This window comes from Netta rufina, assembly GCF_964035555.1.
Source record: "Netta rufina genome assembly, chromosome: 24".
Taxonomy (NCBI): domain Eukaryota; kingdom Metazoa; phylum Chordata; class Aves; order Anseriformes; family Anatidae; genus Netta; species Netta rufina.
In genome coordinates, this window is record NC_140148.1 from 3,377,545 (window position 1) to 3,391,062 (window position 13,518).

A 13,518-nucleotide genomic window follows, 5' to 3' on the forward strand; every position below is an offset into this window, starting at 1 on the left:
CCTCATCTGAGACATCAATCTTCCTTTTTAACTGTTTTTCATCTAAACCCATTCCAGCCTGTGTGAGTCAGGGATGAGGATCATTCTGCTGTTTCAGCAGGCCGCAGTGTACCAGGGGAACTAAGTCAACTCGGCTTATTTCTTCTAAAAAGGCACATATTTCCCCCTCCTCACTCCCTCCCCTTTACCCGAATCGACACAATTTCCAGCAGTATTTCTCCCTGAACTTTACCCAACATAAATACAACGTTGTGGGATAAACTACTGCCAACTGCAAGCCAAGGAAAGGGGGACTTGACATTTTCTTGGATGAAGAAATCGCGCTGCCATACCAACGGGTCAGTGTTGCTTCATACGGCATATGGGTACGCATACGAGATCTGCACAGCAGCATTAAGTGAACACTCCTCTTCGTGGCACGAAGACAAGTCCTGTTGCCATGGCACAGGCAGGGCTCTCACTCTGGAGCGTGCAGAAGAGATGTGTATCAGCTCTGCTCCTCCGAGGGATTGTGGCTACCTGCGGGATGCTCCTGCCAGCAGGCTGGGCTGAATTGCTGCTGCAGTATTCTCCTCCTGCAGGTAAACTCAAAACCACCCAGCGTGTGTTCTTCACTGGCTCCAGAAAGCTTAGCAAGTGGGGGAGTAATGTGAATTTCCTGAACCTTCCCATTCATCCCAGCTGACACATCCCCTGGTTAGCACACATTACCAAGGCGATAGCGAGCTGCGATGTCTTCCAGCTTGCACAACTTCTTGTTTGCGGAGGAGCAGAACACAGGAATATTTGCTGGAGATAATGTTCAGAAAGCTGCATCTAGAGCTTTCAGCACAGCCACGGCATCCTGCCTGCTGCTTGCCTCCAAACAGCAGTGCAGAGGCCAGCGAGGCGGGTGGCAAGCAAGTGGCTGGGGTGATCTGGCGTGCCGAGGTGGGACGCTGGCTGCAGGACAGCTCAAATCTATGACAAACTCCTCTAATGGTGCCCCACGTGGCACCCAGGAACCCTTCTGAAGCTCTCTGAAAGCTCTCGAGATGACCCTCAGCTAAATGAGGCCGCCTTCTGCTCAGTAAAAGAGGACAAACCTCATTTCGTCCCTTCTTATTTGTTCCTTTCTTGCAGTCAAAGTCTTCTCGTGGCTTTTTCCCGACTCTTCTGGAGCAGGCGAGAAAGGTCCCGCAGAAAGAGGGAAGCCTGGAAAGCCTCCTCATTGCTCAGCCTTCCCACTCTTTTCCCAGTCCAGTGGAAGGGCCACCATACCTCAGGCTGACACATGAAGACTTCAGGGTCTCAGGGCAGCAATGCAAGCCGAAGGTCTCCATGAGAGGACAACGCAAACTGCTTCAAAAATGCCAAACCACTGCTTCTGTGTGTGCGGGGCACGATGATCACAGAAGAGCCAAGGTCCCTTTGCAGCTGTGGCTCCCCGAACCTCTCTGTGACTGCACCACCAGGCATCCCGTGCTCCTCGGGGCATCTCCGGCCTCCTTAGGACCAAGGCAGTTGGACGTGAAACAAGTGATGGCTTGGAGGGCAAGTGGCTTAAGGTGAGCTCGTGGGACCGATCCCTGATGCAGCGGGAAAGATTTTGTCTGGGGAAAACAGCTTCCAGGATGGGTTTTTGCAGGGAAATGAGATTGAGAATCAAGGTTTCTCCCAAGTGAACACTTATCAAGACCTATTTGCTTTGTCTGACATGGATTTGTACAAATACCCGCTTTGGCAGATTTGCAGCCAGGAAAGTTTTAATTCAGGGTTCACATGTCCGTTCCTTCTGGGCACCAAGCGAGAGCAACAGGTACCTCCAGAAATTTGGATTTCAAATTGATTGATGACTGCAACTCTGTTAATAAAAAGTGTTTACAAACGCTGACTGTGTTAATCAAGTACAGTCAAATGAGATTTGCTTTGCAACACACTAATTAATGCTTATGGCTTATGATTCACACACTTTGATTTTAATGAAACATTGAGCAGGATTGTCAAAGCCATTTTAATTAAAATCCACCATATATCACTGTACTCTGCCCAGGCTTGAGCTAACTTTTCAGGACCATGTGTTAGAGCATATTCAGCGGAGTTTATTGAGCTATTTAGAAGGATGGTCCTTTTCAAATGAAAAGATTTTCACAGATTTGACTTCTTGGGCCCTTGGTGTCCAAACAGCCAGGGAAGCATTACGCACATTTGTTGGCCACCCAAAGCCAGGATCAGATTATCTGCTATCTTCGTCTTCCACTGAGCCAGCCTTCATCAACGTGCACAGTTCTCAACTTTGCCAAAACTCACTTATTTTAATCATTTTACACATATTCAGGCAAAGTGCAAAGAGGGCCATGGTACAGCTCAAACATCTAGAGACAGCGTAATTTGATTTTTTTTTTTTCTTAAAGCAAAACAGAGGAGAATTAATTGAATTAATTCATAGAAAACTCAATGCCTCAAACTGATCTTTGTCACATCCCTTTGCAGGTTACAGCCCTGAACAGCAAGGACCCTGCAGGCCTGTGGCTCAGGATGGACAGGCAGAGGGAAACTTGTACTTGGAAGCCTGACAATTCTACAGTGGAAAAAAAGAATGTTTTTACAACTACTATGTAAAATGTTCAAGTGTCTCGCGTTTTGGCTATGAGATCAGACACAGTCACTTACGATATGAAGAAAATATCCCTTTCCCAAACAGGGATCTTACCTGAAATAAAAATATCAAATAACGATACAAGAATTAAATGTTATGTCTAGCCAAAAATAATGGAAAATTACCCAAACAAACCAACCAAACATTGGCTATCAGTCAAAAAAAAAAAAAAAGGATCTAAGGAGCTACAGAGTAAGTAATAATCATGTTTGCACAGGTTGCAGACTGTGTTGTTCTGACTCACCTCAAACATTTACATCAGAAATGAGTAAAATTGGAAGACATTCTTGTTGACTGAGTAACTCGTAGTGAAGAGGAGTTATGAGACACTGAAAGTACCGAGCAAAGTGAATCTGTGAGTGCAAGACTGAAGGGCAGACTATTTTTGAAACAATCCTGTATTGTTTTCACCCACTATACCAAATCCTTGCCCGTGTCAGGGCCTTACCTTCCTGCTGATGTAGGTGTCAAAACTGTGGGTAACAATACTAGTGCTAAAAATGGGAGTGTTAAAATGTGCCCCAAACCCTGGACCTGGGGTTGATTCTCACTTGTCTGGTCCATAGTGTTTGTGGTTCAGTTGCAGCACTTGTTGATTTTTGTCCTGTTGATTGTTCTAGAACATATTCTTCACTCAATGCTCAAAGCACCTGTCCTACGCTGCCGTGTTAATTACTAACCCAAATGTGGTGTTTTGAGGCTGTGAGTATCCAAGAGAAAACAAAGCGGATAGCCAAGATGAATACTCGGCCTACTCCAACCTTGCTCTCCATAAAGCCAGATAAGGTGTTGAGAACCTCTTCAAGTGCCCCATCCAGCAACGGGGTCATGATCCCCCCTGACACTACGAACTCCAGCTGTGCAGGACACAGCGGCAGGGCTCGCCGTGGCCAGTCTCCACCACGCTTCCAAGCACTGACCTTGTGCAAGCAGGAACTCCACCGTGCCCAGGTGTCCCTCGGATGCAGCCATCATCAGCGGCGTCCGCCCCTGCTTGTCTGCCATGTTCACATCAGCACCGTGGGTGAGTAAGAGATCTACGATCTGCAACACACAAAGCGGGGACACACCTAGAGAGGCTGCCGGAGAGAAATGAGGGCTGAGAAGGAGCAGGGGGATCCCCACATCTTGAAATTGCACCCCCGAGTTGCGTGTCACCCTCTGGGATTACTGCTGCAGCGTTAGGGCATGGAAGAAGCAAGACAGGTAAAGGGAAAAAAACCCCTTTAAGTCAAGTGCATCCCGTTCATGTGCCAAACGGTGCGATAACACAGCACACAAACAAAAGCTGTTTGCAGAGAGCAAGAGCTCGGGGTGTTTAAAACGGCAAAAGCTCTTCTTTTCATTATTATAATCCCCAGAAGAGCTGTGTTTTCTTCTCTGCTTCATCAGGGGTCGGTTGGAAGCCGCGCGAGGCCAGCTCACCTGCCAGTGGCCCTGTCTGACCGCGCTGAAGAGCGGGACCACCCCGCGCCGGTTGGGCTGCGCCACGGCGGCGCCCTGCTCCAGGAGCAGCCGGCAGACGTCCAGCTTCCCTCGGCCCGCCGCCGCCGTCAGAGCTGCAGGGGAGAGGAGAGGGGTGAGCAGATAGCAACGTGAGGGTGCCCAAAACACCAGACATCCCCGCCTGCCCACCTCAAGAGGAAAAACGAACCAAGAAAATGGGACGGGTCAGAGCAACTTTTTTTGAGAAAACACAGATCTTTGGCTACGTGCCTGCTTGGCAAGACCTTTCACAACCTGCCCTCGACTATTTTCACCAAGATCCTGACTACGTGAGATCCTTGTGAAAGCCAGGGGAGGTTTAGGTTGGGTATTAGGAAGAACTTCTTTACCAAAAGGGTCGTTAGGCACTGGAATGGGCTGCCCAGGGAAGTGGTGGAGTCACCATCTCTGGAGGCCTTTAAAAGATGTTTAGATGTAGAGCTGTAGATGTAGATGAAGTGCGGGACTGAGCTGGAGGCACGGGCAGATTCCTGCCTGCCATGGGAAGTCAGGGGGCTTTGGGGCTTTTCCCTGTCAGAATTAGCACAGAGCAGCATCCCTGAGATGGAGGATTTCTATTTGCAGTATCCCACTTTAACCTGTGCACCTTTGAAACAACCAGAAAGCCAGAGCTGCACGTGTGTGCTCACACATTCTCGAGGCGCAACCCCAATTCCAGCCCTTGTTTTGGCCAGGACCGGTCCCACCTGCAAGGGTCTTTGTGCAAAACCCCAATTACCCCTCAGCCTCAGTATTCCAGGTGCTCTGGGAAAAAGGAACACCTGACACCCCTCCCCCTGTCAAAATAGGCTCTGCTAACTCCCAGTACCGTTGGGTTAGGCATGACACCTTCAGCCCGAAAATAGTTCCAAGGGCAGGACCTGCCTTTGGCTCGTCTTTGGTATTAATTTTAGACTTTTCAGTTCCTCCCTCCTCTCCCCAACTTTCTGTGCACTTCAGCACGGCTCCTCTGGCTCTGCTGCTTCTGGTAGGAGTTGGAGCAGAAGGTGGGAGTCTATTTCTAACTGACGTAGCTTGTTTTTTTCTTTGAAGTACATTTCTGTGGGATGGCTGATTACGAGGTGTTGATGGGTTTCCAACTGCAACACTGTTAATGGTGGGGGATTTAATTAATTCTCTATTCTGTTCCACATTATGGTCGAGTTTTCTTCTCTCGGAGTTGAGACACCAAGAGTTAAAAGAAAAATCATCTCCCTGCCACAAGCAGAACATACTGCAAAATCTATAATCAGCTCCATGTGGGTTTTAAACGTAAGCTACAAATATAGAAGGAGGACTGTGTCTAATGTTCACGGCAGAGGGATCGGCATGCAGGGCTTTTGGCTTCTATTTCTAACTTGCCTGCACTTGAAATGTTGCAGGTTAATTTGAGGTATTTCACGTCAAAATGACTTATGGTTGCAACAATGAAGATACTGTAAGTCACCTCAGTATTTCGGTGTTCACCATGAAATGTACTTTGGAAAAGACTTCACAGGAAAAGGATGATTTGATCCAGGCCATCCCCTCTTCCTCTCTGCTTTGCTGGCTACTGGCACTGATGTACCTTGATGTTCTTCACTTCTTGGGGTCCAAACAAGTGCCGTGAGTATGTGGCTCCAGCCCGTCCTTCGCAGCTCCAACTCAAGAGAATCTTAAAAGCTTCTGTGCTACCGAGCTGCTTCAGGAAGGTCCCATGCTTACAACCTGGGCTCGCTGCCTGCTGCGAGACAAACCCGTCCTGTGGTGCCAGCTGTGTCCATCCGTCCAAGCCCCAAAGCTCAATTAAACGGCTTCAGGAAAACTTCTAGAAGTTCAGCTTATTTAAGCCTTCCAGCACTCCTGAGGTGCTCTTATCAGCCTGCTCCTGACATCACCTCATGGTTTCTGATGTGCCTGCAGGAGCTGCTAGTCACCACAAAACCCACAGCCCAAGGTAAGGCTTCCCCCAGGCTGCCTTCGTCTGCCCAAAGAGGACTGGAAAAGTCAAGGGAAGGTGATAGAGGAAATGAGAGAAATGGAAACGGTTACGTTTGAAGTTCTACTGTCTGCCAGAGAGCTCATGGCCCAGTGTGAAGAACATGAATCCACCAAGACCAGCCAAGGAGCAGCCACCAGAGCTGGAAAACGTCAATGTTCAAGTTGCAACTCTTCTATGAGGACTGGTGCCATGAGAACAACTCACCCTGTAATAACAAAGTCTTGGCATAAATGCCATAAAAGACTTGCTGCAGTTCTCAAGTCCCAGCTCAATGAAACCCCAGACAAGCTGCAGGCATGGACGTGCACCCCTGCACCGGGGAGGACGTCAGACAAGCGGAAGGGATTTGCTAAGGCACATTCTGCCCCTGCCTGTTGTGCAAAGCGTGTCTGTTTTCTTAAAGAAAAAAAAAAATAAAAAACCAAACACAACAACTTTATCTGGAGAAGGAATCATGAAACTGCAGCGTGCTCCTGGCTCCTATATGGCGCGTGTGTCTGTTCCACGGGCTGGCAGCAGGACAAACGCTTTCTGATGTAGTCGCTCTTGCTGCATTTGCACCTCCAGCCCTGGTGGAGTTATTGCAAGTGACTCAGATACTTTTGGGCTGGGTTTTGCTATTAGCCTTGTCCCAGGGGTAAATAATCCATCTGGAGTTGTGCTGTCAGCAATTCCTGAACTTATGATGTAACTTGGCACTGCCGTTTGGATGATATCAGGCTGATATCACTAAGCCAGGCAGTCAGCTCTGCTCTATGGAAGATTAGACACATGAGCAACAAGTATCAACAAAGAGAAAAGACGTGATTCAGATTTTTAGAACAGATTGCTATTTTTAGGTTGGAACCAGAATTTCTCTTCAAATGTATCTAAACTTGCTATTTGCTTTTGGGAAAATAAAAATAAAACAACATGCAAGGGAGTCTTGTGATCCATATAAACCTGTCTTGCCCGTGATGGGAGAAAATGCTGCAGAATTTGGTGGTTTGCTCAGTTTCGCTCGTTTTCCCATCTTACCTCCTCAGTTTGTGTGCAATTTGCCAATCACAAGTCTGCATTCCCAGCTATCCCCTCAGAAACCCAGAACTTCTTGATGTCTGTGTGAGTCCAGCTTTTGGCATCAGTGAGGAAAGGTATGAGAGGAAGAGTGACAGAGAGGGAAACGTTTTCTGCTGAAGAGTCCTTGAGGCAACAGGCAGGTCGGGATCAGCAGCGCTGCCCAGGACAGGAGGAAAGAGGACAAAGATGAGCTGGGATTTTTCAGGGAGAAGACCATAGAGCTCAGCCCAGAGAGCAGAGCTGACCAGGAGAGAGGAGGATGGGAGCTGTGACCTGTGAAGGCAGAGCTCCAGGGAAGAGAAGAGTCACACAACAGGCTGAGAAAACGTGCATGGCTTCATACCAGGGTGTGCCAGGTTAATCCAGACAACCCAGGACTGTCCAAACCCAAGAAGAGAAGAGAATCTGCAGTAGCCGATGCTGCTTCTGAGGTTACACTGCAGGAAGACATCATCTCCGTGGCTTTTGATCAAACTCTGAAGACATCTGGACCACCTTCCATTCTGCTATTCCACTGCTATTCTGCAGCAGGACTCTTTCCTCAGGAGCCAAATACCAGAGCATGTTTTAAATAAGCGGTCTCTGACCTGGCGTTATGACCTGGCTGGCTGGTAAAAATGCCACTGTCCTATTACCAATTAGCAATACTCCGTCATTTCATTTGAATAATTCTATATCCAATTTCTTCTTTCTCCTGTGATACCCTAGGGGCACTTTTAAATCACCCGTTTGTACATGTTGGCCTTATTTCCACCAATAATGGCATCATGCCCTTGCTGCTCTGCTCCATCCCGGTGGGTGCAGCGAGCTGCTGCTTTTCCTAATGCCTTGCAAATGGCCCAGAGCAGCCCTGCTGGGACCAGCTCCATGCTGGGACGCTTCATTCCTCTCTCCCAAAGTCATTTAAAGCTGAGGTTGCTCAGAAGGAATAGTTTCTGGTAGGCTCCATTCATTACAACACCATAATAAGGCTACATTTTCAATCCTACAGCATAGAAATCAGCTCAACACGTAACCCAGCTCTTTGGTCTTCAGACCAGAGACAACCTGGCCACGCACAAAGCTGATGCCAGCCAGTCTCTGTACCCTTGGATCATGTCACTTTTAAACAAAGCTGACAGAATCAAAATCAGTGCTCTGTTACCCAGACAGGAACATTACCTTGGTGTATTAAGTTGACAGGAACATTACCAATGATGCAAGTAGATTAGTGAGTTGAGTACAATAGACGGTGGATAATATTTAGGAGGTCATTGGGGTTAAAACCTAGAAACTCCAAGTCTGAATATCTCAAGAAATGGAGATGATAGTGCAATAAGTGAAGTAAAAGGGGTGAATGGTTGCTTTTGCTTGGTAGAAGTTAGAAGGGTAGGGCTTCTGCATTATATTCATCAATACAAAAAAGAAGTGTTGCACAAAAAGGACTTTTTCTTTAATTACCAGGTGCTAAATAATGATGAGTTTTCAGAGAATCAATGGATAAGTTAATAGTCAGTGCTACATGTTACAAGGAAAGAGAGAGTGAAATAGGAAAATGTTTTGGATAAATATGCCAAATATCAGGAGAGGAAGAGCGGAATTTTGTATAAATCTCACAGAATCACAGAATCAATTTCTAGGTTGGAAGAGACCTCAAGATCATCGAGTCCAACCTCTGACCTAACGCTAACAGTCCTCCACTAAACCATATCCCTAAGCTCTACATCTAAACATCTTTTGAAGACTTCCAGGGATGGTGACTCCACCACTTCCCTGGGCAGCCTGTTCCAGTGTCTAACAACCCTGTTGGTAAAGAAGTTCTTCCTAACATCCAACCTAAAACTCCCCTGGCTCAACTTAAGCCCATTCCCCCTCGTCCTGTCACCAGGCATGTGGGAGAACAGACCAACCCCCACCTCGCTACAGCCTCCTTTAAGGTATCTGTAGAGAGCGATAAGGTCGCCCCTGAGCCTCCTTTTCTCCAGGCTGAACAAGCCCAGCTCCCTCAGCCGCTCCTCGTAGGACTTGTTCTCCAGGCCCCTCACCAGCTTCGTCGCCCTTCTCTGCACCCGCTCAAGCACCTCCATGTCCTTCTTGTAGCGAGGGGCCCAAAACTGAACACAGTACTCGAGGTGCGGCCTCACCAGAGCTGAGTACAGGGGGACGATCACCTCCCTAGCCCTGCTGGTCACACTGTTCCTGATACAAGCCAGGATGCTCTTGGCCTTCTTGGCCACCTGAGGACACTGCTGGCTCATATTCAGCCGACTATCCACCAACACTCCCAGATCCTTCCCTGCCAGGCAGTTTTCCAACCACTCATCTCCCAGCCTGTAGCTCTGCTTGGGGTTACTGCGCCCCAGGTGCAGGACCCGGCACTTGGCCTTGTTGAACTTCATGCAGTTGACCTCAGCCCATCGGTGCAGCCTATCCAGATCCTCCTGCAGAGCCTTCCTACCCTCGAGCAGATCGACACACGCACCTAACTTGGTGTCATCTGCGAACTTACTGAGGGTGCACTCGATGCCCTCGTCCAGATCATTGATGAAGATAATAAAGAGGACCGGCCCCAACCCTCGGTGGTGTTGGAGCATGGCTGGCTGTGCACCCCACAGCGGAGGGGTTGCAGAAAAGCCGCCACCGTTCCCTTTTTGTTCTGCTGGGGCCATCCTGGCGGCTGGGGGCTGGGGACCCCCCGGCCCTGCGCCCCCCATGCCACCACCCGGGCTGACAGAGGTGAGCTCTTCGCGGCAGCAGGGACCAGGCGAGGCTGGCCGAGCACGGCCTGAGGGTGTGGGAGCAGCGGGGGGCCAGGCGGGGGGCCCCCGGCAGCCGGGATCCCCAGAGCTGATTAGGGTTATATCCGGTGGGGCCTCCCACCCACCACACGACCCCATCTAACTTAAGACGAGATGTTTCAGAGAAATTACTGCCAGGAGCTGCAGAAGCTCGGGATTTTCCAAAGCCAAACCCTTTACTCAAGCAGAGTGCAAACCGAACCTTGGCATCTGTAAATCACCTGAAATCAAATCACCTGAAATCAAATCATCAAATCAAAAACTGATCTTTTTCCCTTCATCAAAACAAAGGCAGGGATGAGGGATGTGTCAGGTGGCAGGAGACCATAAATACAAACATGCAGGGAAAGCTACAGCATCTACAGAAATCACCTGTCTCTCCCCAAAGACTGTCAAAGCTGTTGATTTGTGCTCGCTCCACCTCCTCTTCATCTTTTTCTGGAAGATCGAGCAGGTAGGAGACAATCTAAAACAAAATGACATGTCAGCTCACGAACTTCGGTGCGTTATATATAAACGACTGACATTTGAACATGAGCTACACACACGAAGGAAAACGAACAAAGTCACTACCTGGCACCCTTAGCTCAAGTAAATACTCTTCTGGAGATCAGTCACTGAACCTGCTGCCCCATAAAAGCAAAAGAACCCCAAAGTGTCTCGAGAGGACTGCACACGATGAGCCTCTGTAATGCCAGCTCCTTGTATTGGTGTCTGCTCTGCTACAGACGAGGCACGCAGCGGATGCACTTCTGCTGTGGGTTGAGCTACAGATGCTGCAGCCAGTGCCAAAATGCTGTTTGCCCATCTGTACTGCCCCTCACTCACCTGGCGGGGTGCGATGAGTGGGACCATTCACTTTTCCTGCTGGGAAAACCGAGTGACAGGCAGCTGACGCAATGGTGCAGCTATAGTCATTAGCGTCTTCATTACATTAAGCTACAGCCAAGATGAAGTTACTTCCAGAAACTATTAGCTCCTTTCTATTAAGTACCATCTTTAAGCAGACCATTAAAAAGACTTCCACTATGTTTTTCTTCCAGCTGTGGATGCTTGAAACCTCAAAGAAGCAAGCTAACTTCTTTACAGGGGTAAATTAAAGGATTTAATTGACTGAAAACTGGCAGGCAATTTCAGCGTTTGGAGCACATGACAAGAGAAAACGAGAGGCTAAGAAGAAAATTGAGATTTTACTTTCGTGACTGAAGGACAAAACCATTTTTCTCAGTCTAGGAGAAACAATTATCTGCTGGGGTCTGGGCTAGGAGGAGCATTTGCTGAGTGCTTGCGAGGAAGCTGTGCCTGCTCTGCTGAGTGCAGCTGCCTGTGGGCACAGGCTGTCTGTGTTAGAGGGGCAGGGATTTGGGGGACAACTGCTGTCTTCCAGCTGCTCTCGTGCACCGTGGGACATCAGGAATGACAGTGGCATGAGGGTTATACTTAGTGGACTTTGTGTTGCCTGACTAAAGCTTAAAGTTCGGTCTGGTTACACTAGAGTATAATCCCAGCAAGGACTCCAGTGTGGCTCCACCAGTGATTAAGATCACTTTATAAACATGCAAAATACTTGTTTCATCACTGAGGTTGGAGAAAAAACAGCAAATTAATCATCAGCTTACATCTAGGGCTACAAGCACCTCAAAACAAGGAGCTGGAGGATTTTCTGTAAGCAACCATGTACATGTAGGGTACAACACAAATATTAAACTGCTTTTTATCACGGTGACTGGTATGATTTGTGGGGAAATTCTCATTCAAAAATTGCTGTGCCCTGTTACAAATTATGTCCTCAGCGTGCAGATCTTTCTGGTTTTGAAGTCACATCTGCTTCTAATCGGTTCAGCTCACAGTCACTTAGCTAATAGGAATTTCCCAGCTTTCTTTAATTAGCTCCTCTGATCTGAGCACATTACCTATGTTTTCATGGATTACACTTAACACAAGCAAAGTCTCAAGTCAAGTAAATGAGAGGAGCTCAATTTAGCAAAGAAATCAACCAATTCAGAAATCCTCGCGTACAGCTTCTCGGAAGGAAAACGCACATTTATCGTATCAGCAAATCATAAGCACTGCGATAGGAGCAAGCTCTTCAGCTCTTCTCCCCCCCAGCAAACAGACCGAAGCTGCGTGGTCTCATGTTCCCCTGAGCACTTGGAGGAGTGGCGTAAGCAACACACTGTTTATCCACCCTTCCTTCAAGGTTTATTCCAACAACTCACAGGCTCGTTGCATGTCCTCTCTTGGAAGCCTGCCCAGACCACAGGCTTTGCCAAGGGATCTGTGAACCCTTGGATGGGAAGGGGAAGAAGAGAAGGGGCACTGCCTCCACCTCCCAGCCCCCCTCTGCTCGATGTTTTGCCTAGGAAACGTCGTTAACGTATGGCTTCCCCGAAACCCCATGGAGGCAGTGATGGGCTGGTGAGACTTACCTCCGTGTACCCCATGCTGGCTGCAGCGATCAGTGCCTGCTGGATGGCGTGGCTCTTTTTAAACACTCCCTGCTGCTGCCCAGCCATGGTCCAGTCGCATTGGATCAGAAACTTCACCACTTCCAAGTGTCCCCTGAGAGCAGCGTGAACCAGAGCGCACTGACCGTTTTTGTCCAAGTGATCCACCTTGAAAAGAGAAGACGACAAAACACAATTAAGCCACATCTTGGGCAAAGCGTCTTCCTTTCTTCAGAGTTTCCAGCCCCGGTTTCAAAATAATGCCACGTGTGCAAGATGTGCATATTTCTGGTAAACTATCCCTTCCACGACAAGAAAACAGCTATTCCCAGAGAAACTCTGCCCCAGGCTTAGGCATCCTCTTGGCCACAAGTGTTTGCTTTGGGTAGGTCGCTTTTTTTTTTTTTTAAGCTTCAGTTTTCTTCAGGCTCAAAGGCTGCAAAACCGTTTTTCCCTTTGTGTCCTGAAATACAGCGACGATGTTTTCTTGAGGACTGAAATCATACTCGTGGTGGCGTCTCCTTTACCCAAATCCACAAAAGGAAAAACAGCTTGTTTCCCAGATATCATTTCATGATTCTTTCAAGAGAGACAGCAGTGCCTCAGCTTGTAGTCTAACACCCTAATGTGAAACCAATGCAAGCAGAAGTCAATAGGAAACAGAGATTTCATTTGGCAGCCCCGCAGGAACTTATTTGGTAGGCTTTTCAGGACACGACATAGTTTTCACTTGATGTCTGAATACATCGACTGGGATTTCTGGGTCCTGTCACAAAAGCAGTAACTTGGTGAGAACAGGACGGGCAGACCAGCTACCATCCATCCTCCTGCCAATTAACCACTTCCGTGCTCCACAAAGCATTATTTGTCATTTGCAAACTCACACAGCAGTGTTTCATTTCTGCTTGCCATTATGAAACATCTCAGCCTCCAAACTAAACCCAGCTGGTATTGGGGTGTTGAGCACCTCCTTGATAACGGTAGGGATATTGAAGGAAAGCCTGGGTAGTGAGCCTTTTGCATTGCAGTTTGAATCCCAAATATTCCCTCTGAGGGAGCAGATTCACCAAGTGACAGGGACTCACCCAACTCTCAAAATATCCCCGTAAAAGCAGTATTCTTTTTTTGCTT

At 48.1% G+C, this 13,518-nt stretch overlaps 1 protein-coding gene across 1 annotated transcript in view; it reads right to left on the reverse strand.

Moving 5' to 3' along the window:
- Window positions 1-13,518, reverse strand: part of TANC2 (tetratricopeptide repeat, ankyrin repeat and coiled-coil containing 2) — a gene marked incomplete at its 3' end in the record, with an annotated part of 210,504 nt that overhangs the window by 10,856 nt on the left and 186,130 nt on the right. The window contains exons 18-21 of the mRNA XM_084301019.1: window positions 12,370-12,555; window positions 10,313-10,406; window positions 4,064-4,197; window positions 3,559-3,682 (exon numbers count right to left, since the gene is read on the reverse strand). Of these exons, the coding sequence (XP_084157145.1) occupies window positions 3,559-3,682; window positions 4,064-4,197; window positions 10,313-10,406; window positions 12,370-12,555 (538 nt within the window). The remainder of the gene's footprint in view (window positions 1-3,558; window positions 3,683-4,063; window positions 4,198-10,312; window positions 10,407-12,369; window positions 12,556-13,518) is intronic.